The sequence below is a fragment of the Euphorbia lathyris genome, chromosome 5 (genome assembly GCF_963576675.1).
Source record: "Euphorbia lathyris chromosome 5, ddEupLath1.1, whole genome shotgun sequence".
Classification (NCBI taxonomy): domain Eukaryota; kingdom Viridiplantae; phylum Streptophyta; class Magnoliopsida; order Malpighiales; family Euphorbiaceae; genus Euphorbia; species Euphorbia lathyris.
The window spans coordinates 76,174,729-76,200,647 of NC_088914.1; the positions used below are offsets into that span (position 1 = coordinate 76,174,729).

A 25,919-nucleotide genomic window follows, 5' to 3' on the forward strand; every position below is an offset into this window, starting at 1 on the left:
TCAAGTAAATTCAACATTTTCCCGGAATATATATATATATGCCTTTGTACATATTCTGTCATCCTGTTTCCAATTTATATGATACATTGATATAAAAATAATGGTTAGAAATTAAAACTAATAATTTTATTCGGCGATCCCCACGGGAATTTACACGGTAACAGGCGGTGATCCTCATGGGACGGATATAGCAATCTCCATCCCCATTTATGTTTCGGGAAAAAATTTCCCTGTCCCCATCCATAATTTTTACGGTTTTTCCTCATCCCGTCGGTTCGGATCCCCGCTGTTTTCGGATAATCTCCTTCCCATTACCACCCCTAGCTCCACTGTTTGTAGAAAAAAAGAAATTCGTATGACCACTCAAGAATTTAATTTCTATTGTAAATAACAAACAACTAATTATTAACTGCTAACAGCAGCTGCTATCTATTGTTAACAGTGAACCAGGCCCTTTGTTTTAGGGATTCGGATTCCCTACTGTTCACCAAAAACAGGAGGGATTCTGTTTTTTAAATGCCAACCCTTTGATTAGATTGAAGGGTTATGATTTAATTAACTATAATTAATTAAGTTTTGAAGATAAAATTAAAAAACAACAGTCCACAATTTAAGTTAAAAATATTACCGCACCCTTTCCATTCATCCTCTTCAAATTAATTATTTATTTTAGTTTTTTTATCTTAAAACTAAAAAGCCTAAATTATATCCATGGCCATTGGCCACTGAATTATATTTATTTCTATATTAAGGCTACTGAACTTCAATTTTTAACGATACAGTCACTAAAATTTATATATTTTAATATTGGTAGCCACTCAATGCTTTAAAATGACCATTGACGGTCTCAAAATAAAAAAAATTCGAAAAGTTAATTTAATTCTTGACCTTTACATTTTTTATATCAGTGGCCATTCAACTTTAACTAACTCCTCAAACTGACTGTTAACGACCTCAAAATGAAAATATTTAAGAATTTAAAGTTTTTCATAACAACATTTTCGTTTTGAGGTCATTTATATGTTGTTTGGTTAGGAGAGAGATAGTGAATTTTTAAAGAGAAAACTCCAAAAATGTGATTTTGTAAATTAAAAATCTGGTTTTAGGGTAAATGTTGTTATGAACAACTTTAATTCTTAAATATTTTCAATTTGAGGTCGTTAACGGTCATTTTAAGGAATTAGTTAAAGTTAAATGCTCACTAGTATTAAAAATGTAAAGTTCAAGAATTAGAGTTTTTTTAAACTCTTCGAATTTTTTATTTTAAGACCGTCAACGATCATTTTGAAGTGTTGAGTGGCTACTACTATTAAAATGTATAAAATTTAGTGACCGTAAATTCAGTGGTCTTAATATTAGAATAGATATAATTCAATAGCTATAAGTATAATTTAGGCTTTTTAGTTTTAAAATAGAAAACTAAACTAATTAATTGGAAAAGAAATGAATGGGGAGGATGCGATAATTGTTTTTAACTTAAACTGTCTTTAACTTAAACTGTTCGACTGTTATTTTGTTAATTTTATCTTCAAAAACTAGTTAATTAAATCACAGCCTTCAATTTAATCAAAGGGCTGACATTAAATAAACTGAACCCCCCTGTTTTTGGTGAACATGAGGGGATCCAAATCCTTGTGGAGGGAAATAAGAGGGCTAAGCCCATGGGCTTTCCAACTTTGGAACATGTAACATTTGCCCATGATTAATTAGTAACCACCTATAACATGTAATCAAATAGTATCATTTTAGTACCAATTAAAGTTTGATTGTCTACCTGAACTTTAAAATGTCCGGATAGTCATCTCAACTTGCATAAAATATTTAGTTAGTCCCCTAAACTTGCACAAAAGTAATCAATTGATCACTCGGTTATAAAAAGTAAGTTAAATGCGGAAATGTATTGCACGCGTCTTAAAAAAAAAAGTAAAACGACAAAGATCGGGGTATACGGTTCTAATATTACAGAAGATAAGTTTTATAGTTGAACAAATAATAACTTCCTTCTTAATCTATTTTTGAATTATATAATAACATTCAATTTTTAATCAGTCTTTGGTCTTCTAAACCGTAACAAACCACACTTTTCTCATGCACATCTCCGACGAATCAATTTTCTCTTCACATTTCTCTTAGTTCTTCTCTTCCTTAAAGACACCGAGTTCCGCAGAGAAAACAGTTAGAAAAAATTTCAATTTCAAAAATCCCAAGCATTTTTTTCTTTGAGTGTAGTTATCAAAATGATTCTGAATCGTGCATATCACAATCGAATTGTGTTTGACTAGGTTGTTTTATTCTTGAGGAGAGCGAATGATTGTTTGGTTGTGCCTCAAACGTTTTAATGAGAGCAACCTCGTCCTAGAGTTTTCAGTCGATATTTTTTCCGACTATTTTGTCTCTTTGAAATGTATGAACATAGACAATGTAGCTCTTCCAAAGACAAAAAAAAAAAAAAAAAAAAAATCACTATTCTCTTTTCATTCTATAAATTATCATTTCATTTTCTGTACTCTGTTTTTGTGGGTAACTAAAACTACTGGTTATTAATCTTTGAGATTGAGAAGCAACTGACTGCTATGATTGCATTTCTATGTATGGAAATTTTTCTTTCAAGACAGTGGCCCCAACCACAACACAATAATTATTATTATTTTTTTTCTCTGTTCTTCTAATCTGATTTTATTAGAATGAGTTTGTGATTTAATTTTTAAATCCGAACCTAATTTTTTTCTAAACCCGTTTAAACTAACAATGGATTAAACTCGAATGAGCCTAAACTACACATTTTTGTAGCAAAAAAGGTTAGGCCCGGTTTAAACTTGTACATGCACAAGTCTAGCGCTCATTAGGATTATTAGATTTAATTTGAATTCAAGTTGTATTGTTATTTTTATAAAATAGGTCTAAATCATACACAACCTCTTGAATTTGTCAATTTTGGTCATTTTGCTCCTTGAACTTATTGCCCCCTTAAATATTTAAAAGTGGTATTAGCAGCCCCATATTTTCATTATAACGGAAATAAAACGAAATTCCAACATTAGTACAAGTGTTCATGGAAGTATTGGAACGATCCTGCATATATATAACTTTATTTGCAGCTTGTTTTAGTAATGCACAATCCTATATGCAACTTTTACAAGAGAACTTGTGTACTGTCCATACAAACCTCATTTGCAACTTGTTTTAGTAGTGAACAACCATTTTTATTATGACATTGGTGCTTGCAACGAGAACAAGTCATAATTGTTTCCGTTATAATGAAAATAGAGGGTTGTTAATACCACTTTTAAATAGTTGAATGGGCAAATGGATCGTCCCGTAAGTTCAGGGGACAAAATGATTAAAAGTGACAAGTTCAGGAAACTGTGTATGGTTTATGCCTATAAAATAGAATGATTGTTATGAAATTAAAAAAAAGAAAGGAGAATTGGATACGGAATAAATAAAGTTTCACTATGAGATTATATAATTTTAACAAAAATATCCCTTTCTTTCTTTTAAGTATATAGATTTCATTTTATTACTTAATAATACATAATTCAACACAAGTACAAATTAAACCATAGATAGACAGCAATGCCGACAGAGACGTTGTATTTTAGAAAAATGATCAGCTGATGCGGCGGCACAGAGTAATTCCATCACCAACAGGTAACTGACAAATCTCAATCCTTGGATCAGCAGCCATTGCCTTGTTGAATTCCAACACATGATCCCTATAAAACTTGACATACTTCCTCATAGGTGCATCAGCTGCTGCTGCCACAGACCCATTCCATAAGGTGTTGTCGTACCCAATAACTCCCCCAATCTTCACAAGCTCTATAGTTCTCTTGTGGTAGTTCAGATAATTGTCCTTATCAGCATCCACAAATATGAAATCAAATGTCCCATGGTATTTCCCCTGCCAATTTTTTTTTTTTGTATTTTTTTTACAATGTTAGACAATAATACCATTATTCGACTAACACGACACGATTATTTTTTAAATTAATAGAATCCATTTAAGTACAATTTAAATTAATTAAATATATACTCACATCCTCAATTAATTGATCAAGAACAGGGAGGGCAGGGCCTTCTCGGAAGTCAATTTTGTGTGCAACACCAGCTTTTTGAAGGATACGTAGACCCAATTCATAGTTCTCACGATTGATATCCATCGCCAATATCTGTAACACTCAACTTTATATTATTACTATAAACTCTTTAATAACAAAATACATATTTGTTTTGAAAACATCCCCAATTAGGTAGACAACTCTTTAAATAAAATTTGAAAACTTATTATGTATTCAAATCAAAATGTGAAAATATTCTTTCCTTTTTATATAACTTATAAATTAAGCAGTATTAACACTCCAGATTATCCAAAAACTACAACTAATCCTTTAACTTCAAAACATTATAATTAACTCTCACAATTTGTGTATTTGGAACAAATAATCTCTCAAATGTCACGGGGTGACGGGGTAGCATGTGATAGTAGAGGTTAGTTGTACTGTTTTAAAGTTCCAATCACGTGCTTCCACATGATATTTGAGTGGTTATTTATTCCAAATAAACAAGTTGAGAAGGTTAACGTAGCAGTTTTTAAACATGAAATAAATAAATAATACCTTGCCATCATCAGGAAGAGCAAGAGCAGTGGAAAGAAGAGAGTAGCCTGTGTATACTCCTATTTCCATTGTGTTTTTGGCATTTATGAGCTTAAGCAACATGCTAATCAATTGCCCTTCATCAGCTGGTGTTGTCATAATGTTCCTGCATATTTTTAATCATTTCAAATTAAAATAATTTATTGCTTTCTTATATAGTTTATCCGACTTCTCAGCCTCGAAGCTTATCAGACAGACATTTTTTAGGTGAATTCTTTCCTAATTAAAGTTTCCTCTGTATACCATGGATGATTTTCTGTCAATTCCCGGAGCTCCTTCATTGCTTCAGGCTCCCTCGGATATACACTGGTTTCAAGTATGTACTGCATGGAAAAAAAACGACATACAAATTACTGAATCCATCTCGGAAATAGGGAAGGAGTAAGTAAGCTATATTAAATTAAAGCGCACAATATCTACCTGGTAAAGAGCGTCGCTCTGTAAAAGACTCTTGTGTCCAATTTCTGGGTGTCTACCAACTTCATTTTGCTGCTCTTGAGATGGTTCAGCCTCTTTTGTTTCCAGAATATCCTGCAACAATTAAAAAATAAATAAAATAAGTTTAACACAATAATTATTAATTAACCCCAAACCCTTTTTTTCTAATTAGTTCTTCTTGCCTTGTAAATAGCTAAACTCTGAGTAAGATTTGTGTGGCCTGCACCTTCCTGGCTTTGGGCATTTTGCTGCTCTGCTACCTTTCCTGGAGCCATTAATTATTCTAATTATGCTGATTAACAAACTTAATTACTTTGTATATATGTTGTTATCTTGTAATTGTAATTGCATTGATTGATTGATTTCTTACTCAAATTTATAGAGTAAGCAATGTAGTTGGTGAAGAGCAGGTATAAATTATTTATCCAATTTTTGTAATTACAATTTTCTAAGGGAATCTTTTTTTAAAAAAAGGAAAAAAAGGAAAGAAAAGGAAGATTAGAAGATAGGAACTGTCAACCACTATGATTTACCAAAAAAATAAAAAATAAAAAGAAAGATTATGGTGGGGCATAAATTCTGGTGGGTGCCATTGTCAATGTGGTCATCATACAAAAATAAAACTCAAGCAAAACATGGCATTTTTATATATATTAGATTGAGAATAAAATATAACTTTATATTTGATTTTGGTTGGACATTATTTCAACTTAATTAATTATCTAACTCTTGCTTAAGATACAAAACAATCTCATAATTGGCTGCAATTATACTATTTAGTATCAAAGGTCAATAAGGATAAAATTGCATCATAACCGTTGAATTTTAGTATTATTTCCCTTCTAAAATAACTGTAACAAATTGTTTTTTAAAAGCTATTTATATTCTATTTTTGTAGTGGAAAAGTAAAAGAGTTCCAGAAAGAAAGAAGAAGAAATAAATGAGTATCAAATGAATATAAGAAAAATTATATACACAATCCCTCAAATTTGGCCTTATTGTTTCAATGGCAAAATTGAACATAGAAGTCTGTGAACATTTTTCAATTTTGGCCATAATCTTTCATTTTAGAATTATTTTAATTTTGAAATCATTTCGGTATTGTTTAATGAAGGGAAAGAATTGCGTGCTTAAATGGAGAAAACAAAAAAAATTAGTGATTTGAAAGCTAAAAAAAATGTGATTTCACTTTTTTTTTTTCTTTTTTTTTATTTTTTATTTTGAGGTGGTTTTTCCATGGCTCAGAAAGGATATACTGACTCTTTAATCTATGGTAGAAGATGGGGATGGGGACTGCCCTATATGGGCAAAACAACTTCATTGTCCCCTTGATAAACTACAAGATAATATTTGAGATTGGGTATTTACTCAATTTGAAATTGAACATCTCTTATTACTTAAGAAATATAGAAGGAGAGAGGAGATATGAGAGGATTGCGTGCGATTGAGGAGCTCAAATCGTACAATTGAATGGATGGATACGAGGAAGACAACGACAGCCTGCTGCAGTGCAGAGAAAGAAAAAGAGGAAACTGTCAAAGATTAATATAAAATTTACCATTAAACAGTAATTATTAGCTTGAGTTTTTAGTTCAATCGGTTCTATAATATGATATCAGAACCTCTTAAACCAAACGGCCGAGGATTCAAATCCTGACAACCTCATTAAGAGAGTGTTTATTTCAACTTTTCGGATGAGTGTTTAACGTTTCACTCTAAACAGTAACAAATATAGCGTTTGGTGAAGTTTATATAACCACAGTGTTTAAATTTTTCTTTAGAAACTGCGGCGTTTTGTAGCTTTTCACGAAAAGCTCATATTTGAAACTTTTCATAGACATTTGTAGTTATTTATTATTGATAAAATTATCTTTTTATTTCCACAAAATATATTTCTTCTTTAACATTATTTATATTTCTACAACATAATTACCAGAAGAACAATATTTTATTGCGTTCAATAAATTTTTTTATTTTTTATTTTTTATATAGATTGTTTTTATTAATTTTTTTTGAAAGAATTTTTTGTTAATTTGTGTAACACATTTTTTATTTTATAATAGGATAATGTGCAAAAATACATCTAACGTTTATAGGTATGAGCAATTTTACTATTAACGTCTAAAATAATACAATTATACCACTAACATTGGCAGCCAAAAATAATTTTACCCCTAACATTAACCAGTTAGGTTAATTTGAAAATTAATTTATCAAATTGTTTTTCTGGTTATAAATGTTGTCATATACACTTCACACGTGCATCATTTTATCATCATTGCAGAGAATATTTTCAACTTATTCTTTTTATATTTTCTTTGTTGATTAATTTAAAACATGTCAATATTAGACATTTTAAATCCAGACAACAACAACAGTATTATTGGTAAACTTGATAGTTTTCAAATTATGAAGTTGGTAGTTTTTTTTTGTCGAGATTATAAACTTGATAGTTATTCCCAATTTTATCCATTAGTCAAATGATGCAATTTTATTTGCATAGCTACTATCAACTACTTTTATTATTGGTAAGTTTGGTATCATTGAAAAAAATAGAGTATTTTATTGGATAAAGTTCAAATAAAACCCACGTGGTTTCACTAATTTTCAGATAAAGGATTATGATTTACTTTTTGTCAAAATGAGGATTGAGGTTTCACACTTTTAATAATGCTATTAAAACTATCTTTAACGACCTGAAAATGAAAATTTTCAAGAATTAAAGTTGTTCAATGTCATATTTTCTATGAAACTACATTTTCGATTTTAGAAAATCATCTTTTTTGGAACTTTCTCTCTCTAAACATTAACTTTCTCTCTCTTTACCAAATATAATCTAAATGATCTCGAAATAAAAAAGTTGAAGAATTAAAGTTGCTTAGAATATTAGTATTTTTTAAAATATGTCATTTTTGAAGTCGTCAATGGTGATTTTAATAGTATCAATCGAAAAAGTCATTATTTTACTAAATTTGAAAACCTCACTCCTCGTTTTGACAAAAAGTAAACCACAGTCCTTTATCTGAAAATTAGTGAAACCACATGAGTTTTATTTAAAAATTAGTGAAACCACATGATTTTATTTTACATAAATTTAAAAAGCTAACTAAATATTTTATATAAATTAAAAAAGCTATTTAGATATTTTAAAAGTTTAGAGAGCGAATCAATTTTTTTTTTTTTTTAACAAGTTGAACAGGCCTTGAAAAAACATAAGAATTAGAATATCATTTAGTTGGTCTCTATGGATTCTACCAACTACGTAAGTTATTGACAATTGAACCCAATAATTCCCTAAATTCCTATATAATATAATATTATATCATGTAAAATAATATAATATTCTGAAAACACGGTTTTGTTATGAAAATGTCAAATCTACCTAAACAAAACCAAAACAATATAATTTCCATTGACCACTTTTAGACTAAGTGGATAATCCAACTTTGCCCATTGCTACAATCATATCTTTTTTTATTTATATGACTTCTTTTTATATTTACTTGGGCACCACTAGAATCAAATTACGTAATTCAATTGAATTCCTATATAATTTATCAATTTATCAATTAATTTATAAAGAAAACTATTTAATCTTTTTCTTTAAATTCAAACAAAAACGTTTAGGAAAAAAATATATTTAAAATCCATCCAAATCAAAGTTTCCAAACAACAAGATATTAAGGGGAAAAATATTGTATGTACCCTTAACCTTTTCAATATTTACGCATTGAATTATTCATGAACTGTTGATATTTATTGTTTGATGTTATTGTTAGTTATTTACTCTTGTTTATAATTGATAAAAGTTAATTGATTTTTCTATTAATATATATAATTGTTAATAACTGTTTCTCAATTCTAACTAAACACTTTTATTATACTGTTTAGAGTAGAATTATATGGGAAAGATGATGACTTAAACTTCACCGGATGAAATCCATCATATTAACCTCACTTGTTAGTTTTTAGAATTCTAGAACATGTTTCTTGAAAGCAATATAACTCGTGTTTTGACCTAAGAGCCTAATAATAAGGGTCTTTTTACATAGTTCATATAGTTCACTCATAAGCTGAGAAAAAAATAGTTATATCAAGTTTCAGTATATCATGTTCAATGAGATTCACCGTGGCCAACCTTCACCTTTAAGGTTAATCAAGATTAGATGCTCAATCATTCTCCATTACGGTTCTTAAGAAGGGCGAATAGAACCCCTTGTCGGAGTTTATTAAGAACCACCGCTATCTGGTAGTTCAAGCGGAGGGTCAAATGGTGAGAAGATAGTAGGTTGTTGCGACACAATGGTAGTTGAAACTTTTTTTTTTATATTAGAGGTGATAAAGATAGCTTTGGATATTAGTAAATAGACTCCTAGTAATATCAGTATTCTCTATTTCATATGATTGCCGACTTGTACACTAAGGTTAGATGGCTTGCCATATATGCATGTGTATAAATACATATTGTAATTGTCTTTTAATAATCAAGTGGGATTTATTCATTACCTCAGTTCTTTCATGGTATCTAAGCTTCTAGGGTTTAAACACAAAGATGGCATCAACGAACGCATCCCAATCTTCTTCCTCATCTAATTAATCTTCCTCCTCGAGCTCTCTTTCTAACCTAAACAATAGTGGATCCTTGTTTGGATAATCTCAGTTAGTGAATTTATCTCATTCTATTTCTGTGTTAAAATCACCTCGACTAATTTTCTTCTCTAGAAAAGTGAAATAACAAGCGTCTTAAAAGGGGGGCGTCTATTTTTGCACATTAGTGTCTCCTCTCCTTCAATTGGTATCGTTATAGATGACAGGGATGCACATAATTCCCAAATCCTGGCTCTACTTTACGGATCAGTGTCGGATGACCTTCTTCCCCGATTTTTTACTATCTGATTTTCTTTGATTATTATACCAAATATTCATGGATATATTTTCTTAAACGCAAATCTGAAGTTTATGATGTCTTTGTTAAATTTCGAAAGGTTTTGGAAAAATATTTTGGGGTTATTAAGACCTTTCAATCTGATTGGGAGGGGGGGTGGGTTGTTCTCTTACTAAAAATATTTGTTTGACAATGAGATTTCTCAACGTTCTTCATGCCCTTATACACTTGAACAAAATGGTTGTGATGAGAGTAAACATCTCCGTATTGTTAAAAGTGGTTTGACAATGGTAAACTATCTCCGTATTGTGATCGATCACATAAACATCTCCGTATTGATATTGCAGTTTATGTGATCGATCGTCTGCATACAGCTAATATTCAATTTTCCATTGTGTATCATGTTTTATTTAGTCGTATGCCTGATTATACCAAACTTCATATTTTTTTGTTGTTTATGTTATCTGTGGTTGCATCCTTATAGTCCCCACAAATTGGCTCCACGATCAACTAAATGTATTTTCTTGGATTATAGTCGGTTTCATAAGGGTTATCATTGTTTTAAAATTGTTTTGGGTAAGCTTTTTATCTCACATCATATTCTTTTTTTAGGGTAAACTACACCAATGGTACCTGAACTTTACATAGTTTACACTTTGGTACCTAGATTACATTTTGTCCCAAAAATATACCTGAAGTAACGATGACCGGACAATTTAGTATATTTTTACCGGTTATGACCGGTCAACGCGAGTTTTCATGAGTTAATTACATTAATGGTACCCGAACTTTACCATAATTCACACTTCGGTACCTGGATTTTATTTTATCCTAAAAACATAACAAAAGTAAAAGTGACTGAAAGGTTTAGTTCATTTGATCGGTTAGTAACCGAGTAACATGAACTAAACATTGGGACTCACCATACACTCAATTAACATAAAATTATAATATTGTCATTTATGAGCTAAATGACAATATTATAATTTTATGTTAATTGAGTGTATGATTAGTCTTAATTTTTAATTTAAAATGGTCAAACTCGGGTTGATCAATCACTGATTGGTCAAATATACTAAAATATTGAGTCATCTTTACTTGAAGTGTATTTTTTGGACAAAATGAAATCTAGGTACCAAAATGTGAATTCGGGTAAAGTTCAGGTACCATCAGTGAAATTTACTCGTCAAAATCGCATTGACCGGCCATTAACCGGTAAAATATACTTAATTGTCCAGTCATCCTTACTTCGGGTATATTTTTGAGACAAAATATAATTTAGGTACCAAAGTGTGAATTAGGATAAAGTTCAGGTACCATTGATGTAATTTACTCTTCTTTTTTATGAACATTATTTTCTGTTTGAGGTCCTTAATCGATGTAAAACTGGTATCCATGATCCTTGTCCTTCGTTGTTGCCCACGACTCTTATTACCCCACCAGTATTGACAGTTCAAATCAGTATACAAAAATCGACTGCCGCAGCTCCATCAGATTCATTCTTGCCACGATGAGATGTTCTCCCAGTAGTTTGTTCCCCTGTTGTGGCTGATAACTTCAGTACCGCGATTGTCTCTTCATGTATTCCGATATCGACCCAAGACCAGTTTGATCTTCCTTCTACTTCGACTCATGCCTTGCGCACACTCCTGTGATTCCACTGCCAGTTGATGATACAAATCTTTGACGAACAAGTTGATTTTGATCGTAAATCAACAAAGAAGTTCTTTACTAGCTAAAATTAGAATGAGTGAATCCCAATATTTCACGATCTAAACCCGTAGAAATTGTAAAATCTCCATTGTAGAAGGGATGGACCCTAACACAATCTCTCAAAGAGAAAATTAATATTGATTGATAAAAAGTTGAGCATCCTTACAAACATTGGGGTTTAAATATCTCCCCTAAATTAAAGGTAAAAGACTTTAATACCCTAACTAGGGTTACAAATAATAAAGTAGTAATAGGGGTAAGGTGGGTAAATGACATAGCGGTAAAAAAGCCTAAATGGCAAAACAATAATAGTTGGCAAAACAATAAATAAGAACAAAACAAAAATCTGGAAGATCTGTCTCCTTGGTGAAGAAGCAATCCCACATGTCATGTGGCTAACAACTCTAGCCCTCCTCCAATCGTTGGTGATAATCTTCAATGACGTCCTTCAATAGGTCACATAGTGTGTGAGTAAATGCCACACGTCGTGTTAATTATCACTAGAGTTCTAGAGATTTCAACACTAGCCCATACGTCGTGTGCCCTCAGTGACACGCTGTGTGGGTTCTTTCTTCCCACATCCTCACTCATCATTTGACTCACACGACGTGTGATGGGTATTGTACGTCATGTTAGACCTGCCTCCATCTTGACTAGGGTTCTTGAGGAAGACGTCTGCATTAGTTTATCTGACGACTTGTTCATCTGACTCTCCATCGGATACTGCAATGAATAGATCCCTGGAAAGGACACTACACATAATTATAAAATTAATGGTTTAGATTTGATTCCTAAATTCTAGAAATAAATTATTCATGTATTAAATAAAAGTAATTTTATAATTAATGGTTGTTGGATATCCTAGTTGGAGAGTTGTTAAATATTAAACAAAGATTAGTGCTTTTTATCATTTCTAAGTCATCATGGAAAAACTACAACTACATATGATGTGCATATTTTGTCGTCGTTTTGGATGTAAGTATGTGCATCATAATGCATGTTTTCTACTTTAAGAAATTCAGCAACTAAAAAGGAAAACATAGACTTGTACGTTTAATCAACAAGATTCAACACTAATTCTGTTCTATAATGATTTCTTGTTATTTATTTAGTATTTCTTCAACAATATTCAAATCCTTCATTTTCAAATTGTTGTGCCAGGTCAACATAGGCTGCAGAAGCAGGTGAGTTCACTAGGACTCTACCAGACAAAGCAGAGGACATCTATTTTTTTTTATTATAAATGATGATATGCATCTAGACCCGTTTGGTCTATCTGCTATTTACTGTTTGTTGTTACGGTTTATGGTTTATTATTTTCTGTTAAAAAAAATGTTTTTTTCTAAAAAGTATAGATTCTCTGTTTTTTTTATAAAAACCTACCTTTTAGGCTATAAATGGCAAATAACAGATATCTAATCAAACACCTAAAAGTCTCCTTTTTAGAGTGAAAATGCAAATAGAATGAGCAAAATGAGTAACCAAACACCCGTCTAGAGATGGTAATAATATACACAATCACACGATGATAGCAAATTATTAGAAGCACCCGGTTCTCCATGTCAAAAGGAGGACTTTCCATACATATTTTGATACGTGTAACATAGACCCACGCATATTATAAGAGGCTCTACTATTTTAATTATTACGTGGGGTCACAATACACGTGTCCAAATGTGAATTGAGGGTCCTCCGAGTGACATGGAAGATCCGGTGCTTAATATAAGAACTCCACGATGATAGAACATGAAGTCGATACAAATATTTAAAATTAATAGGTAATATGTAATTTTTTAGTTGAAACAAGATTGAGATGGTTTTTTTTTTTGATTAGGTTAAAGTCATTTTATTAACTCGAAAATGACATGAAATGACATGGATATTTAAAATTATTAGCATACTTGTTAATATTTTTATATGTTATCTTAATTAATAAATGCAATAGAATTATAATTATTATTGCAAACACGACTCAAACTTCTCATATTTTTACATGTCATCATTAATATGGGTAATAAAAATATATGCGGCTTATAAACACATTTATGCGACTCAAACTTTCCATATTTTTAGATAACGTTCATAATTTAGATGATCATCGTTAACATATTAATCCAAAAGTGACATAAACTATTTAGAAATATTATTAAGTGGCCGTTTGTTTCCATTTTTCGGAACTATTTTTTGCCTTTTAATTCTAAACCTTGCCGAGCTTCAGCATTTTATTGAAAATGGGGATCTCATCGATGTGGACACCAATGGGCCATTCTTTACATGGTGTAATGGAAGATCTGGATCAGCTAGGGTTGAAAGTCGCCTTGACAGGGCACTAGTTTCTGAAAGCTTCTCGACATTTTGGGACTACAAATGCATCGCATTAGCTCGACACCACTCTGATCATCACCCACTCCTCTTCTAATGCACCACTGGTAGTCAGAAAATCCCAAGGTTCAGATTCCAGGCTATGTGGGTTAGCCATCCCCAGCTTGGTGAAGTGATTCGGGACTGCTGGGACAGCCCGCACCCTAATTTGGCACCGATGCAACTACTCTGCCATAAATTGCGCTGCTTGCGTCCCATTTTGAGGCGGTGGAATAGAGAAGTCTTCAGATTTCTGGGACAACGAATAGAAAAATGCAAGTCAGATTTGGAAATAATACAAGCACAGATTGGGGGGGCGGTCTGACGGAAGACTTGCATGAACAGGAGCTAGAGGCTCACTCTAGGCTCGATGATTGTCTGCTACAGTAGGAAATTTATCTAAAAGAAAAGAGTCAAGTACGCTGGCTTGAGGCCGGGGACAAGAACAGTTCGTTCTTTCACAGGGTGGCGACTTGCAAGAAAACCTCCAAAGGAATTTCAGCTCTCCAAATAAATGGTTCTCTATCTACTGACCCGAGTATCATCTCTGACCACATCGTGGATTACTATTCGACGCTGTTTGCCAATCCCGACCCCGTGCGGACTGATCTTTCACAGATTTCAGGAATTATCCCCAATTGCGTTTCAGAACAGGATAATGCGTCGCTGCTCTGCTTGCCCGATCATGCTGAAATCGAATCGGTAGTCTTCAGTATGGATCCGAGCAGTGCACCTGGACCCGATGGCTTCACCGACATCTTCTTTCAGAAATTTTGGGATATTGTAGGCCCTAACATATGTCGTATGGTGCATTGGTTTTTTGAAAATGGTTGTATCACCTCAGGTATAAATTCCAGCCTAATGGTCCTTCTGGCAAAAGTGGAAGGGGCAACAAGAATTGAGTAGTACAGACCGATTGTAATGAGCAATTTCAGCTTTAAAATCATCTCAAAGATCTTAGCAGATAGATTGGCACTGATTTCAAGCAAAATCGTCTCAGAGAATCAGTTCGGGTTCGTTCGTGGCAGAAGCATCCATCAATGTGTTGCAGTGGCATCTGAAGGCATCAACATGTTAAATAAAAGGTGTTTTGGGGGCAACATGAGCATAAAAGTGGATATCACTAAGGCTTTTGACACCTTGAGCTGGGATTTCTTGCTTGAGGTTCTGAATTCTTTCGGTTTCTCTTTACAATTTAGAGAATGGATCTTGAATATCTTATCATCGGCATCCCATGGTTACTTTCCTTGTTCAAGAGGTGTCAGGCAGGGAGACCCACTCTCTCCAATCTTATTTGGGTTAGCCGAGGACTACTTAAGCAGACTACTCTCGTCATTAGTGGAGCGTGGACACCTCACCCCCATGAATTACACAAACGCCTGCGTTTTCCCAATGCATTTGCTGTATGCAGACGACATCCGTTTGTTTTGTAAGGCCACCCTCCGGAATGCTCCTTTACTAACTACCACATTCTCTGAGTATGGTTTACTTTCGGGATAGATGGTCAGCTGGGAGAAGTCAGCAATCACTTTCAGTCAATCAATCACCGCGAGGCGTCGGTTTAATCTGATCACGGCCATTAGCATGCGCAATGGCGACATCCCTTTTAATTACCTGGGTGTGCCGCTCTTCCGGGGTGCCCCAAAAGCTTCTTACCTATTCAGCGTCGCGGATAAGGCCTGCAACACTTTCTCGAAATGGAAAGGCAAATCCCTCTCTATGGCTGGGCGACTGACAATGGTAAAATCGGTCATCACCGGTACGCTAATCCACTCTTTCATCATATATAAATGGCCAATTAGCCTTGTGAAGCGCATCAACAGATTCATACGGAACTTCTTGTGGAGTGGTTCAACCTCGGAAAAGAAGATAGTTACTATTCCTTGGCATGTGTGTGTTAAACCGGTAAAGGAAGGCGGGCTTGGCATTAAGGACTTAAGGAAATTTAATCTAGCCTTAACAGGGAAGCTGGCTTGGGGTCTGATCAGTGGTTCATCACTCTGTCATCGTTTACTCCGGTCTCGTTTTATGAGCCCAACAGGTCTCCCAAGGTTTATCTCCAACTCTTCAGTTTGGATTTCGGTTAAAGAGGCTTATCACCTCCTACGAGCACACTGCTATTGCACAATGGAGCATGCTCTAGTCTCAACTTCTGGACCTCTGAGTGGATAAACCCGCCGGTGTTCATACAAGCCCATATGGAGCCTACTCGTGACATGATTGACCGAGTTGATGATTTTCTACAAGGTTTGGATTGGAGAAACTTACCTCCGCTTGAAACTGATCTTATACAGGATATCTCTTCCACACTTCGGAGTGGAGATCCGGATGACCTTTGTATATGGAAACTGGCGGAGAATGGGATTTTCACAGTTCAATTGTTCTACCAATGGCTAAGTGGCGAGCCCTCTCGACCTGAAGCCTTTCAACATCTTTGGCAGGTATACATCCCGCCATCCAAGTCTATTCTGTGTTGGAGAATCCTACACGGGTATTTGCCGACCCAAGACCTACTCCGGAAGCGGAGCATCCCAATTGTCTCACGATGCTGTCTATGTCTCCGCCACTGTGAGACATTGGAGCATCTTCTTTTCGAATGCTGCTTTGCAAAACAGATTTGGAACATCATTGAATTGTTATTTGGGAGACGCCTGGACTTGAGACCGCCCTCTATGGATTTTTTTTGTAAATGCAATGCGCCAGAGATTTAGCTCGCAGATCAGAAATCTATGGATTAGTGCCTTGGTACATGGATTCTAGGTGATATGGAGTGCTCGGAACAGTTGTCTGTTCGAGGAGGTTCAACCTCACATTCATCGGTCACTTCGGCTGCTTTGGACTCAGATTAGAAGAGCAAACTTACTTCGTAAAGGCTTCACTTGGAACTCAGTCATCGAAATGGGCATCCTAGAAACTCTACGCCTGCAGCCTAGAACCCGTTGCGCCCCCAAAATCACTCCGGTCCGGTGGCAGGCCCCACCATAGGGATGGATTCAAATGAACACAGACACCACTATAGCTGCTGGTTCAGCTGGCTGTGGAGGAATCTATCGCAACTCCCTTGGATGCACTATCGGCGCATTCACATTCCCTTCGGCTGCCAAGTTCGCTCACCTTGCAGAGCTGGAAGCTGCGCTTCACGCGGTTCAAACGACACATTCTCGTGGCTGGACATCCATCTGGCTCGAGAGCGACTCCACATTCATTGTTTCAACTCTTAAATTGAAGCTTGACCGGATCCCTTGGCAACAGCATCGACAGTGGCGGAAATATATCGAACTCTCGGCTTCCATGCGCATTGTGATATCTCACATCTTCCGGGAAGGCAACATGGTGGCGGATGCTATAGCGGACATCGGGTGAGGCAGCAGTGCGGAGACCTGGTGGGACTCTCACCCGACATCATGTAATAGCTTAGTAGCTGATAATCTTAATAACCGAACTATGTATCGGTTCTCTTAGCTTTGATTTTGTGTAATTTTTTTATTCTTTATTAATTTATTTGAGTTCGGGGTTTGAGTAGTCGTGGGGTGCCAACATAGTTGGGATGTCTCGGTTGCTCGCTTCCCCTCTCCATTTCAATAAAAAAAACTCTAAACATGAGATAAAATGTGTTTGGTCCATCAAACGGGTCCTAAATCTTCCTATATTTCTATATGTAACTATTAATGTAAGTACATAGTAAAATTAGAGGTAACTCGATGACACAACACAAAATCGATTATATTGACACGATTATGACACATATCTTTTTGGGTTGAGATATGGTTGACTCATTTGATACTAACCCGGTAATTGACACAACACGAATACACCATAAACCCAATAATTGACACATATAGTTTAATTTGATGATAAAATTAGTGACGGATCCAGTATTTGTATATTTGGGGTACTCTTTAACGATTTATAAGAGTTCAATTGATATTTCTTAGATGTTTTTGCGGAAAAAAAAGCATTTTCATAGAGTTTTTAGATGATCAGTGAATGTTCAAACCACTTGACCTCCTTGACCTCCTTAGATCCGTCATCGGAAATACAATTGTGATACACATTTTTATAGTTTTGTTTTATAATTTATCCGATCGTTTGGTTCGAGTTTAGTCAGAGCCTTTAAATGAACCATATTTCATTTTAAGTTCTTTTGTGTACACAGGATTTGAACTAATTTTTTTTTTTATTATTATTTTGAGATTGTTAAAAACTGGAGTGCATGTAGATTTTATTAATTTTTGACTTGTTTAATTAAGGGGACAGTGAGTGAGAAAAACATTAAAATTCAAAAAGCATAATTCAATTGTTTTACTTTATATGCAAAATCACAACCTAGTCCTTGTCCTCTTACAGATTTCTAGAGTTTCACCAATCAGCTTTTGATTTTTCTAGTATACAATACAATTAATGTCAACATAATTGTATTACTTTATATCTTCTTATACTTTATTGAACGTTCAAATAATTATTATGAATTTTGTTTTTTCGACATCATTACGATGACCTTATTATGCTTCACCTCACCTGGTTTTTATTTGGAATTTTTTGATTGAAAGATTGGTTACTGAGGGAAAGGGAAGCAAAATGTGTCATTTTTATTTTGAATTATATACTATTATTAGGTTTATTACGTTAGATGCGACAAGAACAATATAAATAGAACTCAAATGTTTACGATGTATATAATTGTTCACGAATGAATAAGAATGTTCATGAATGAAGATGTTTGTTGGTATTTAAATTAATTATATAATTTTATTCATTTTTGTCTAATAATCAGCATCAGATTTGTCTAACTCTATTATTTAATTTACAATTTTTATTATTAATATATTTTATGTGTTCGTTTTTGTTTTTTGGTTTAATCACATCTAACATATTATTATTGGAAGAGTGATTTATCTCCACGTACGTAACAATACAATCTTAAAATTGATAAGATTTGAAATTAGACATTTTTTGTTCTGATCATCCTCTAACGTCAAGCAGGGGCGGAACCAGGGGGGTTGAGGTGGGCTCGAGCCCCGACAGGCCGCTAGAGAATTGAGAATTTTTTTTTTTAGTAATGGTGTCTGATAATATTTTGGAAAGAATTATATTGACTCTATATAGTATTATTTCAATGTTTAAAGGTAGATGGGATGGTTAAAGATACTTATTTTTATTTTGCTAACACTTTTGAATTCATTTTTAATATGTCTTTACCATTAAAAAAAAGTAAACATATTTAATATTCATTTTTATTATGTTTTTACCATTAAAAAAAAGTAAACATGTTTAATTTTCTATTAGTTCAATGCTAGTTTCTAAAAAATGATAACATTTTTACAGTTTTAACGCGTTGGAGGCTAAATTTTTTTTGCCCAGCCCTAACGGTATGGACTTTGAAAATTTACCGTCAACCGCAAGGTTAAAATTAGCCCCCAAATTATTGTGTTAAAAAAATTATTGACTTTTACGTGATATAATATTTTTAACGTTATAAAAAATTTATTATTAAATATTTAAGCACCAGTTTTGTTTGGGTTCTGGTTCCACCACTGACGTCAAGTATTTTGATCATCCAATAAGATTTAAAACTAGACATCGTTTATTAAAAGAAAAAAACTCATTCTCTATTAATAAAATTATATTATTTTATACGTAAAAAATTAAAATTTATACGTAAGGACTAAATCTATTCTTCTCCAATAGATGTAGAGCTAAGCTTATCCTAATATTATTACCTGGGGTTAAGTTTCCAACTTTTTTTTTTTTTTTTTTTTTTGTAGAAACAGGAAAGGAAAAAACAAACAAACAAAGAAAACCTAACCTGGGATCAGCCTAGGAAAGCTAACCCCAATCCTATCCTCTAAAAGAAGAGAAGAAAGGAAGATAGGAGGATCAGAAAGGGTAGTAACGCCTAACATCCCCTCATGCCCAGCCGCCGCCAAGAGATCTGCAATCCGGTTTTGCTCTCTGAAAATGTGGCTGAACTTTATGATCTCAAAGGAAGAGCAAAGCTTTTTGATAGCTTTGATAAGGTTGCGGCTATTAAGGCAAATAACATGATTATCAGAAATCATTTTGATAGCCTCCATGTTATCAGACTCAACAGATAACATCTTAACACCCAGACTCTTGGCAAGCTTGATTCCAGAGAGAATACCGCAAAGCTCCGTTGAAAAGGAAGAGCCCAATCCCAGATTCTGGGTGAACCCAGACAGCCAGGCGCCCCCCGCATCTCTAAGAACACCTCCGACAGCAATCTTCCCATTGTTGAGGCATGAGCCATCCGTATTCAACTTCACCACCCTATCTCTCGGCCTGCTCCATCCAAGGAGGCGGGCATCTCTTTTTTGGGTAGACCTGGCAAGGGAGTCCCCTTTGAAACTCTCAGTAATAATAGAGAGTTTTTTCAAGAAGAACTCGGCTAAGTTAGGAATAAAAACAATTTTATCACCAAAAATCTCCTTGTTGCTCCACTTCCAAATTTGGTGAAGAGATAATCCAAAACTTTGATGAATAAAGAAAACCAAAAATTGACTTTCCAACAAAAATAAACAAATAAAATTTGACCCAACACTTGGCACAATTTCTTACTATGATACTTGTATTTCAACTTTTGGTATGATCTACCTTATTTAAAATGCAACAACCCTTTGATTATTTATTTTATTATCATTATTTTTTCAACTGCTCAACTAATAGAAACAAAAGCCTCTCAGTTTTGGAGAAAACTATAATCAATTTATAAAAAAATCAATAAAATATAAATAAACTATTTTAATTATAATTTATTCAAATAAAGGGTAAATAATATATTAGTCCCTAATTTTTACCTAACACACTGTTTAGTCCCTCTATTTTGAAAAACACATTTTAAGATCCCTATCTTTTGTCAATATTAACCTTATGGTCATCTTATCTATTTTTTTTTAGATTTTTAACCGAACATATCTTAGCTTTTAGGACAACCACAGTATAATACACGTTGACCATGTTACTCTGTTATTTTATATCTATCTGTTTATGTTAAAATATAACGATTACAAGTCTAAAAAAACTAGACAAAAGGACCAAATGGTTAATATTAGCAAAAGTTAGGGACCTTATAATGTGTTTTTCAAAAAAGAGGACTAAACAGCGTGTTAGGTAAAAAATAAGGGACTAATAAATTATTTACCCTAAAATAAATGGTATAAATTAAAATCTTTCGTAATAGTCTTCTATGATTCTTCATAAAACAGTGGACAATGGATAATTTTTTCAGAATAGTTTTTTGTCTTTTAATTCTAAACACGAGATAAAAAGTATTTGATAAAAACTCGAAAAACTACTTTAAACACAAAAATTAATTAATATCTGCTACTTATTAGTAACAACAAGTAGGAACATGTGAACCAAAGGACCCTTAATATAGGTAATTTAACAATCATTTAGAATTTTATCCCTTAAACTGTTATGTAGTCGAGTTTTCACCAAATTCATTGTTGAAAATACTCTTTCTACTGAAGCCGTGACAATCGGAAAAATTAAAACTAACTTCATAAGCAAATAAACCAGATGATACAAAACATTCTTCCTTATCTCAACTAAGCTCTTAGCAAGATTTCAAATCTCTTTGAGTTTTGAAAATCGAATGTCAGTTCTTACATAAAAAAATATAAGTTCCCAATTAATCTTCAAGTATAGCCACATGCACGGTAGAAAAATGAGATGGATAAAAATGGGCAAGTTTAATCAACTTTTGCTTATCAAATGCTGCAAAAGTTTTAAGCATGCGACACATAAAAGTAATTCTGAGTTTATCTCCACGAAGCGATTATTGAGTTTTATAAGTTGCATATCAATTATCTTCCTTTATCCACAAATATGTTATCCATTTTTGGAACAATGATGTTATTCTTTTCGCAAAAATACACCACTTCAATAAGTAAAGACGCACATTCATCATTTCTCATTGTTGGACGAGTTGTTTGGAAATGTTAACCAAAACTATTGCATTGATTGATGATATCTTGATCTTTTCTTTGTAATGTCGGAGACAAATCATTTACAAATCCGAATGTCAATTTCTTCACATGTAAGTTGAAAACAAACTTAAATATTTGTATCAAAGCAAGTAAGTCACAAGCTTGATCTTTTTGCTCTCAATTTGTCCCATCATTCTAAATCACATTAAGCATATCAATCATAGAGGGAAATATGGTGAATAGGCTTACCAGTGAAACATAATGCAAACTCTAGGGAAGTTTCTTGATGTAAACTTCTACGTACCACTTTGTATCTCTTTATTCAAGTGCTTCAATAACTTCACCGCATTGTTCTCATGAAGAAGATCTCTTCTCTTGCATGAAGCTCCCACAATATTTGATAAGTTAGAAAAAATATTAAACAACAAAGCAGCATGAGCATTAATTTTTACCACAACAACTAAAGATAATGCAATTGATAAGCAAAACAGTGGACATAATATGCAGAAAAATTTTCTTTTAAGATCAATGCCTTTATGCCATTAAACCCGGTGATAAAGCAATTATATCACTAACATGCACAATACCAAGAAAATGCTCAATAACACATCACTTGTGTTCATATCCCGAGATTCGTCAATTAAAATAGTAAATATTTCGACACAAAAAGTATTAATAATAACTTTAGTGGTTTCAATAGAAATAATACACACAATATCCTTTTGAACTTTAGGAGCAATAAGTTTAAAATTACCTAAAGCAATGTCTAAAATGACTTTTTTTCTTCATTATGATATGTAAGAAATTGTAGAAGTTCTAGAATTTCCCTTAATTAACTGAATCCTATGAGTCGTCATTTTCTTGAAATACTAGTTCTTGATGTAAAAGAAACTGAATGCAATTAATAGTTGTTGTTAGACATATTCGATATTTCTTCCGAGCTTGAGCTGAATGAGTCTCAAAAGGTACTTCAATGTGCTGATTACAATTCATTGTTAATATAAGAGAAACAAATGTCTTGAAATATCAGATGATGACCTTAACTACCAACTCGGGCTTTTAGTTCAATCAGTTCCATGACATGATATAAGAGCCTCTTGGATTAAACGGTCGAGAGTTCGAGTCCTGACAACCTCATTAATATGTGGAATTAAAAACATATGGTGGATTGGGCCTGTGTTGTACACGCTGCAAGCCCAATGGGCATTTGCATGTGGGGGTGTGTGTCAGAGATTAATATAAGATATATGATTAAGCCTTAACTATCAGTTTGGGCTTTTAGTTCAATCGGTTCCATACCATATATTATTTATGAGCCCAGAAATAGAAAACCAATTATGATGTATGATAATACCATTCAACATGAGATTTGTTTTTATTTTATTAGGAACACGATGCGTAAATTTTTTAAAATGATTGATAAGGTTCAAAATTTTGAGTCTTTATCAAATAACCCGAATCTTAGTGAAATGAGAAATTGTGTAAAAATATCAAATGATGATATTATTTGTTATCCGAGAAATAGAAAACAAATTATTAAGTATGGTAATATCATTAACTAATTTTTTGGAATCCAAGAGGAGTTTCAAACAAATTCATTTGATATATTTATGTGGTTAGAGTACAATACATAAAAAAAAGGTTACATTTTGTTGGTTTGTATTGCTATCTGTTTGCTAGAGAAAATAAGTTTAGAAATAAATCACTTAAAGAAATTGGTTTTAAAAAAATAATAAAAAAAAGTAGTAGAAAATTTTAAGGATCTTCATTTTCCATAGAACAGTTTTTTAGATTTAAAAATGAAAAGCTAAATATTGGTCTTGTCAAAGTTAAAGGAACAGTTGTAAAAGTGATTTGAAATTTGCATTTTGTAATGTTTAATTTAATTTTATACTTAAGTTTAATACTATTTTTTTACATAGTCTAGGCCTTTCTCCCTTCACGATGTTACATGGGAAAAGAAATTGTATCCAAATTTATATACTGATCTTACATGGGCCCTAGAAAAAAATTTGGTGAGTGTCCAAATTTGTAACTTACTTAACTTGTCTAAAAAACGTTGATTGATCCACTAAATTTTCTAAATGTTCTAATAACCTCTTTAACTTGTATAAATATTCAGGTAGTCTATTGAACTTGTATAAAATGTAATCAATTGATCATTTGGTTGTAAAAAAGTAAATTAAATGCGGAAGATGTATTCCATGCATTTTAAAATTTTATTACATAATTCAAAAATAGATTAAAAAGGAAATTATTACTTGTTCAAGTATAAATCTTTTCTTCGCTAATATTAAAACCGTATACATACCCCGATCTTGGTCATTTTACTTTTTTTTAGTCATGTGTAATACATCTTCCGCATTTAACTTACTTTTTTTTACAACCAAGTGATTAATTGATTACATTTTGTCCAAATTCAGGAGTTAACTGAACATTTTATGCAAGTTCAGGGAGCTATCGGGATACTTTGAAAGTCCAGGAAGCCAATAAGGTTTTTGAACATGTTTAGGGAGCTGTTAAACATCCCACATTGCTAAATGAGGAAGCTATATGGCTCCTTAAATATGTGAGGCAATCCTCACCCTTTGAGGTACCTTTTGGGGTGAGTTAGGCCTTTATTTACATGTATCAGAGCCATGGTTCAATGTTGGGGCTCCCGCTGATATTGGCGTCACACACCAAATGAATTGGGCGTGAGGGGGGCGTGTTAAACATCCCGCATTGCTAAATGAGGAAACTATATGGCTCCTTAAATATGTGAGGCAATCCTCACCCTTTGAGATACCTTTTGGAGTGAGTTAGGCCTTTGTTTACAGGAGCAAACCATATATTAAACCTTTTAAGTTTTAGCCATCACATCGGTTTCAGCCAATTTTAAACATAACCTCAACTCCTACAAATCAATATTTCATAGTACTACTAAATAGAAGAATGCTATTAACAAGTGATTAAAATTGCTATATTTGATAATTGACCGATTCAATTACTTAAAAGGGAAATTTACATTAGTCCTGAGTGAGAGCTTTACTATTCGATTATGCCTTCAATGGCCTATTCCTAATATTCCTGGGCACTTGACTATTCATGGTTCGACGGTTCATGTTCTTTGAAGCAATAGCTTTTGGAATGAACCAGAACTGTCTTAATCCACGACTCAACTGCGCATACCCCCGGCCCGCACCGTCGTATCAATGCTCAACCAGAGGCTCAATGTAACTCGAGCAGAGGGATGAGATTGCTGAACACTTCCACCCTAATTCTATCTTATTTCGGGTGGGATAAAAGATAAGTTTCCTAGGACTATGTAATTAGGGAGAAGATTAGCGATGTGAGCCTTCTTTTAGTAGTAGTTGCTTGCAGTTTGCTAACTTAACGGTGAAAAGATTAGCCAGAGAAACGAAAACTTTCTTTTTCTTGAGATTTCGCAGCCCTTGCGACTGCGGGGAACCAATCAATAATCAGGAATAGTAGACTTTGCTCGTAAGCAGCAAGGTTTTTTCCTCCGTCTCCGAAGTGAATCAAGTAACCCATGGGTATGGGACCCGGAACGTATGCTAAAACATTATATCCATCTCGTTTTTTATTACTTAATTTCAGTATCAATCAGTTCAGTACCATTTAGTTCAGTTCAATAATCAGTTCAGTTCACTAATTTATCACTGTTTATTATAATTATAATTATTTTTTCATTATTATTATTATTATTATTAAAAACATTATTATTTTATAAGATTATTATTATTTTAATTGTTATTTTTTAAGGATTATATTATTATTTCAGTTTTCAATAGAATAGCATTCAATTCAGTTCTTTTGTGATAAAAAAAATAAAAGGTTGTTCATCCTCCATTTACGGTTTGCTTGGATGAAGGTTTCACAAGGTTCATTAAGCGGAGGGGAGGGAAGGGGAGG

The 25,919-nt window shown here is 33.2% G+C and overlaps 1 protein-coding gene across 1 annotated transcript; it reads right to left on the reverse strand.

Moving 5' to 3' along the window:
- Window positions 1–3,432: 3,432 nt before the first annotated feature.
- Window positions 3,433–5,459, reverse strand: LOC136230883 (caffeoyl-CoA O-methyltransferase-like). Its single transcript, XM_066020079.1, has 6 exons — window positions 5,279–5,459; window positions 5,079–5,189; window positions 4,902–4,981; window positions 4,620–4,764; window positions 4,041–4,172; window positions 3,433–3,904 (listed from the first exon to the last, which is right to left on the reverse strand). The coding sequence occupies exons 1-6, from the start codon at window positions 5,369–5,371 to the stop codon at window positions 3,611–3,613; spliced, it is 855 nt and encodes a 284-aa protein (XP_065876151.1). The 5' UTR covers window positions 5,372–5,459; the 3' UTR covers window positions 3,433–3,610.
- Between the last annotated feature and the right edge of the window lie 20,460 nt (window positions 5,460–25,919).